Raw genomic sequence first — 7,088 nt, 5'->3', positions numbered from 1 at the left:
TTAAATAAACATGATAAGATAGTTATTTTAATTTACAAAAGTTATTTATTAATAAGCAAAATTGAAAAAAAAATGTGTATACAATTTTTTATATAATAGTATAAATTTAATTTTTTTTTATTTTATTATGTTATCTAATAATATAATTAATTATGTTATACATAATACATTGATATTAAGGATAAAATTGTAAAATACTATCTTCTTGCATGATTTTTTATCTATTCTTTCAAATAATCACACAAGAGTGAGACAGTCTGGGTAACGGATTATTAAAGATAAAATTGTAAAGTATTATCTTTCAGCGTATATTTGTCTTTATTTTTCACACAAGAGCGGGTAGTCCTTGAATTCCTTCTTCGAAATCACAAAATACAAACGTATGAGTTTCGTTCAAAATTATTTATGAACAGTTATCACCTGAATAGAAAATTTCTATTAGTGTTTGTACGGTTGGTTTTCATGTTTACTTCATCAAATTCTTCCCATCTTCAACAAGAGTATACGTACATGGAAGCACTATAGAATCTTTGTCACGTCTTCGAGTGTAGCAACACATATATAGCAGCACTTCTAAATCTTTACAATCCCAAATCAAAATTGCAATAATTTCAACCTGCTCATCCGTAAAATTTAAGTAATAAAAATTTTAGAAAAACAACATTTTTCACTAAAATTAAATGTCTCATTAGCAATCAATTTTAATGACAAAAAATTGTTAGTCATTATAGTGATCAATTTATATACCAATTTATAAAAAAATAATTATTGATTACTAAAATAATCATCATTATGAATAAAAAATTATAGTTGATTGTTAAATTGTTCACTAATTAATTAAAGACTAATTTACAAACTAGTTCATTTAGTAGCAAAAAAACTTGGTAGTTAATATTTAGTTACAAATTTTCTTTAATAACTAAAACTTTTGTAGTTAAATTTTAGAAATCAATTAAAAGATCAATTATAACTTTTTATTTATAATAGTAACTATTTTAGTAATCAGTAACTTTTTATTTTATAAATTAATATCTAAATTGATTATTATAAAATTAAAAAAAAAATTTATTAAAATTAATTGTTAATAATTTTAGTATTCTATTTATTTTGTTATACTTTTTAGTGACCTAGTTAGTCAATCAAAATCAGTCCACACTGTAGCATTCACGAAAGTCTTAAAGTGGGGATGGTGGATGATTGGATGTCATAGTTTTTCTTTTTTTTGCATGTTTTTTTCGCTCTACTTTTCGTCTGTTCAACTAGCTAGCTATGTAGCCATGTTTCGATACTTTTAAGATTTTTTCTTCTCATTGCCAATGCCACATTAATGGCAAGATAAGTCCATACAATTCTATGGCTTAGATCAAACTTATAACACCCACCACTCAACTCAATCATATCAATTGGTATAATATAATAACATCACTTCTAGTGTATAAAAAAGTTATATGAATCGTAATCCAGGAATAGTTTTATGCCAAAGAAAATTCGTTCAATGTAAATTTCAATACTTTATTTATTTGTCCAACTTATCATGTCTAACATTTTTTTCTGGTTGTTTTTTTCCCTCTTTATTAAAAGCACTATCAAGTGTCACCTTTTCTCCGATCCGAAAAGACACAAACAAATAGAATAATTGTATTAAATACTTCACGTTTGATTTGACAAAGCTAATTGATTAACGAAAATCAATAACAAAAAAACATATCCTCAGAAAATTATATAACCATATCACTTATATTCCTGAGAATAGACAAGAATTGTTGAAGTTTCCTCGCAATGGATCAGATGGCATACCGAAAGAGAACTTGAACTTAAATTCATATTTGATTCTTATTTGCGATTGTGATAGTGTTAAAAATTTAAGTGTGAGTCACGTTGGTTAAAAATGAGAAAGTAGAGTATCATATAAGGATCCTATAAATTCATTGTCATAAGATTTTAGATTGAGAATGGTGTCAATGCCTTATGTGGTTGGGTTTAAGTCTCATTGGTGTTTGTTCTTTTCAGTAATACCTCTCCTTAAAAACCTAACAAGTGGTATCAGAATCAATGGTTAAAACCGACTGAGACGAGTGCAATAAATAAGTACTCATGATTGAAAATATGTAACGTCCCATTTAATTTATAAACGCAATTAAAGGAAACGCAACACATAAGATAGCATGACAACGCAGTCCTGGGGTTTCCAACATCACCCCTACAAAACTAGGCACACCACGATGCCAACAAAAGTAGGGTAGCTGTTTAACTAAAAGTTACAATCTAAAAACCACGAATACAGGGCCATAGCCCTAAAGGCAGTACTTCATCCCAAGCCCCCAGATGATCCAATATGCAAGTCCTCAACAAATCCTCTAATGACTGGATCGTCCTCTCAGACTGGCCATCGGTCTGAGGGTGATAGGCTGAACTCATGGTGAGCTTGCTACCCATAGCACTTTGTAGCGTTTTCCAAAACCGGGACGTGAATCGTGGGTCTCTGTCGGAAACTATACTCGAGGGCACTCCATGGAGTCTTACTATCTCCTTAATGTACAACTGGGCTAGCTTGGCCATAGACATTCTCAAGTTCATCGCCAAAAGGTGTGCATTCTTGGTCAGTCGATCCACTATCACCCAGATAATGTCATGTCCCCTAAAAGTCCGTGGAAGATGAGTCACGAAGTCCATGGAGATGATATCCCATTTCCATATTGGTACCTCCAACGACTGTAGAACGCCACCGGGTCTCTGATGCTCCACCTTCGCCTTCTGACACGTCAGACAGGCGGATACAAACTGAGCCACATCCTTCTTCATCCCCTGCCACCAGAAAGTCTCCTTGAGGTCCTGGTACATCTTAGTCATGCCAGGATGCAAGCTAAGACGACTCTTGTGTCCTTCCTCAAGAATCAGCTTTCTCACCTCGGCATCATCCGGTACACATACTCTGCCCCGAAACCGTAGTATATCATCATCACCCAAAGCAAAGTCTCTAGCCTCGTCCGACCCAATCTGATCTCTAACTCTGTTCAGACTGGCATCCAACAACTGTCTCTCTCTGATCGAGCCCAAGAAGTCACTAGATATAGTAAGGGTACTACACCTAATGGACTCAGACCCCAACTCCACCTGTATCCTCGTATCTCTGAACTTTTCTAGTAGCTCTACCTCTTTTATCATGAGATGTGCCGTATGTACCGTCTTTCTACTCAGAGCATCTGCTACCACATTTGCCTTCCCCGGATGGTATAGAAGTTCGAAGTCATAATCCTTCAGGAATTCCATCCACCTCCTCTGCCTCATGTTCAACTCCTTCTGATCAAACAAGTACTTGAGGCTCTTATGATCGCTGAACACTCGGAACTGAGCACCATAAAGGTAGTGCCTCCAGATTTTCAAGGCAAATACTATCGCTGCCAACTCAAGGTCATGAGTGGGGTAGTTACGCTCATGTATCTTAAGCTGCCTCGAAGCATATGCCACTGCCTTCTTTTCCTGCATCAAAACACACCCAAGTCCGAGGTGAGAGGCGTCACAGTAGACTTCAAACGGCTTACCGACATCCGAGATCACTAGTATCGGAGCGCTAGTCAATCTTCTCTTCAGTTCTTGGAAACTTTCCTCACACTTATCCGTCCAAGTGAAAGGTTGGTCCTTCCGAGTAAGCAAGGTCAGAGGCGCCACTATCTTGGAGAAACCCTCTATGAATCTCCTATAGTAGCCCGCTAGTCCCACGAAGCTCCTGATCTCTGTGGCTGACTTCGGACTCTCCCACTTTACCATTGCCTCGACCTTTGCCGGGTCTACTGCAATTCCCTGAGCGGATATCACATGTCCCAAAAACTGAACCTCATCCATCCAGAACTCGCACTTGGACAACTTGGCATACAGCTGCTTCTCTCTCAAAACACCAAGCACCAACCTCAGGTGTTCTGCATGTTCCTCCTGAGTCCTGGAATAGATAAGGATGTCGGTGTTGCTGGTAAAGAAGAAGGACGGGAGTTCACGTTTGTGTGTGGACTACAGGCAGCTGAACAAGATGACGATCAAGAATAAGTATCCACTTCCGAGAATTGATGACTTGATGAATCAGTTGCATGGGTCATCGGTGTTCTCGAAGATAGATCTGCGATCGGGTTATCATCAGATTTTGGTAAAGGCTGATGATGTACAGAAGACAGCCTTCAGGTCGAGGTATGGCCACTATGAGTACGTGGTTATGCCGTTTGGTGTGACCAACGCTCCCGCAGTGTTCATGGACTACATGAACAGGATCTTTCGACCTTTCCTAGATAAGTTTGTTGTAGTCTTCATAGACGACATCCTTATCTATTCCAGGACTCAGGTGTTCTGCATGTTCCTCCTGAGTCCTGGAATAGATAAGGATGTCTTCTATGAAGACTACAACAAACTTATCTAGGAAAGGTCGAAAGATCCTGTTCATGTAGTCCATGAACACTGCGGGAGTGTTGGTCACACCAAACGGCATAACCACGTACTCATAGTGGCCATACCTCGACCTGAAGGCTGTCTTCTGTACATCATCAGCCTTTACCAAAATCTGATGATAACCCGATCGCAGATCTATCTTCGAGAACACCGATGACCCATGCAACTGATCCATCAAGTCATCAATTCTCGGAAGTGGATACTTATTCTTGATCGTCATCTTGTTCAGCTGCCTGTAGTCCACACACAAACGTGAACTCCCGTCCTTCTTCTTTACCAGCAACATCGGTGCTCCCCAAGGTGAAGTGCTGGGTCGGATGAACTGTTTCTCCATTAGATCCTCTATCTGTTTCTTAAGCTCTACCAACTCTGCTGGAGCCATACGATACGAAGCCATCGATACCGGACCTGTGCCTGGGACTAGATTGATGGAAAATTCCACCTCTCTATTGGGAGGCAACCCTGGTACCTCCTCCGGGAACACATCCACAAAATCCTGAACGACTGGTATCACAGACGTCGTCTCTCCTCTGTCCACCCCCATATGTGTGAAGATCATGTAGCACTGCGCACCGTCCTGTAGTTCCCTCATAACACCCTGGGAGGACACCAACTCATGCCCCTTTGAGTCGGGAAACAACAACTTCTTCTCCCGACAATCTATCAGAATGCGATTAGCAGAGAGCCAATCCATCCCTAAGATTACCTCCAACTCCTGTAGAGGTAGGCATATTAAGTTCACTCTGTACATGCGCCCCTCTACCTCCACTGGAAGCCTAGCACACAAGGACGACGTCCTGACCAAACCCGACGCCGGAGTAGACACCGCAAGCTCACACTGCAGCTCGCGCACCGGCAAACCCAACCGTTCCACACAAGCAAAAGACACAAAAGAGTGTGTCGCTCCAGAATCATACAACACACAACACCTCATCCCAGAAATCACACAATAACCCATAACAAGGTTACCTGAACCTGCAGCCTCAGCTCCGGTCATGGCATAAACTCTGCCTGTCGCCTGAGGCCTGTTGCCTCTATCTCTCCGCTGATGCTGGTGAGGAGTCTGAACTGGAAGGCGTGCTGCTGCCCTAGCAAGGGTGGGACAATCCTTCCCAAAGTGGCCCTCCTTGCCACAGTTGTTGCATCTGCGGTAGCCCTCCATACGCGGACAAGCGTACCTCGGGTGGGGTCCTCCACATGTGTAACACTGCACTCGACCCTGCTGAGAAGGAAGACCCCTAGACCCCTGAGACTGATGGTGGGGCCTATCATACGGTCTCCTCCGCTCCTCGTGCCTGGGCTTGGACCCAGATGGTCCACCGATCCTCTGAGGCGGCTGTGGCTGTTGTGGGCGCTGGCCTTCCACCTCGCGCTTTATCTTCTCCATCACCCTGGCCTTCTCTACCAGAGCGGCGAAGTCCTTGATGGACAAGGGAGCTACCATCAAACGGATGTCACCGCGAAGCCCATTCTCGAACTTCCTGCATCGCCACTCCTCATCGAGTGGTAGGGTGTAGAAGCGGCTGAGGTGTTTGAACCTCTCAGCATACTCAGTAACAGTCTTCCCTCCCTGGGTCAACTGGAGGAACTCCACCTCCTTAGCGTATCGGATGCTGTCCGGGAAGTACTCGGAGAGGAATCTATCCCTGAAAGTTTCCCACGTCACTGGCTCATCCCTCTCCTCCAGGATAGATCGGGTGCTGCTCCACCAATGCTCTGCCTCCCCCGTGAGCATATACACAGAGAACGCCAACCTGTTCTCTGCAGGGCACATCTTCGCATCATAGATGCGCTCCAGGTCCTTCAGCCATTGGTCTGCGGCGTCAGGACTAGTCTTCCCGTCGAACTTCGCCGGGTGGTGTTTTAGAAAGTCCTCCAGGCTCCACTCCCTAGCTGCAGGTCGTGGTTCAGGACCAAACACAGGAGCAGCTGTCCTGTTCTCCTCCAACTGGTGGAGGGCCTCCATGTGCTGCCGATGAGCATCCTCAGCAGCCACTCTCGCAGCCTCCATTTGCTGCATCACAGCCTGCTGCTGCTCTAGCGACGCCGCCTGTCGCTGCATGGATGCCTCATGCTGCTGCATCATCGCAGCACTCTGCTGCGTCATAGCTGCTACCATCGCCTCTATGGCTCTGGCGATGTCTGGTGCGTCCCCCTAGGATGATTGAGAAGCTCGGCGAGGAGGTGCCATAGTCCACTGGCACACAGAAAATCGCTTGGTTAGGCTTGATAAAGGCATGAATTTTAACTAAACACTCAGAGACACACAGAGAAAGCTAAGCGGACAACCTAAGTTCACAGACCTAAGGAATGACCGCTTTGATACCATAAATGTAACGTCCCATTTAATTTATAAACGCAATTAAAGGAAACGCCACACATAAGATAGCATGACAACGCAGTCCTGGGGTTTCCAACATCACCCCTACAAAACTAGGCACACCACGATGCCAACAAAAGTAGGATAGCTGTTTAACTAAAAGTTACAATCTAAAAACCACGAATACAGGGCCATAGCCCTAAAGAAAACACGAAAGGAAGAAGTGTGAGATCCAGCCCAGATGGCTAAGTAGCGGAGTCGCCATTCCCTTGATGCCCATGAGAACCTCGCCCATCTGCTCCCATCAACCAAGTTGATGATCATCGCAAGAGAG

The 7,088-nt window shown here is 42.9% G+C and overlaps 1 protein-coding gene across 1 annotated transcript; it reads right to left on the bottom strand.

Annotated features, from left to right (window-relative positions):
- Positions 1-466: 466 nt before the first annotated feature.
- LOC146887922 (uncharacterized) lies at positions 467-6,520 on the bottom strand. Its single transcript, XM_085670467.1, has 9 exons — positions 5,876-6,520; positions 5,261-5,830; positions 5,141-5,149; positions 4,712-5,032; positions 3,343-3,480; positions 3,104-3,255; positions 2,908-3,043; positions 2,620-2,805; positions 467-616 (listed from the first exon to the last, which is right to left on the bottom strand). Exons 1-9 carry the CDS (start codon positions 6,518-6,520, stop codon positions 467-469), a joined length of 2,307 nt encoding a protein of 768 aa, XP_085526593.1.
- Between the last annotated feature and the right edge of the window lie 568 nt (positions 6,521-7,088).

Source organism: Vigna unguiculata, chromosome 3 (genome assembly GCF_037176805.1).
Source record: "Vigna unguiculata cultivar grain cowpea cultivar isolate G323 ecotype 2 chromosome 3, ASM3717680v1, whole genome shotgun sequence".
Taxonomy (NCBI): domain Eukaryota; kingdom Viridiplantae; phylum Streptophyta; class Magnoliopsida; order Fabales; family Fabaceae; genus Vigna; species Vigna unguiculata.
Note: the sequence above shows the minus strand (reverse complement) of the source record. Positions and strands in the feature narration are given on the sequence as shown.

Excerpts from the sequence above, each read along its gene's own strand:
- LOC146887922 (XM_085670467.1), bottom strand. The coding sequence starts at position 6,520 with ATGATGCAGCAGCATGAGGCATCCATGCAGCGACAGGCGGCGTCGCTA. Across the intron at positions 2,806-2,907 it reads GTGTACCGGATGATGCCGAG|GGGATGAAGAAGGATGTGGC; the intron begins GTGAGAAAGCTG and ends TTCTGGTGGCAG. Across the intron at positions 617-2,619 it reads GGGGACATGACATTATCTGG|GTTGAAATTATTGCAATTTT; the intron begins GTGATAGTGGAT and ends ACGGATGAGCAG.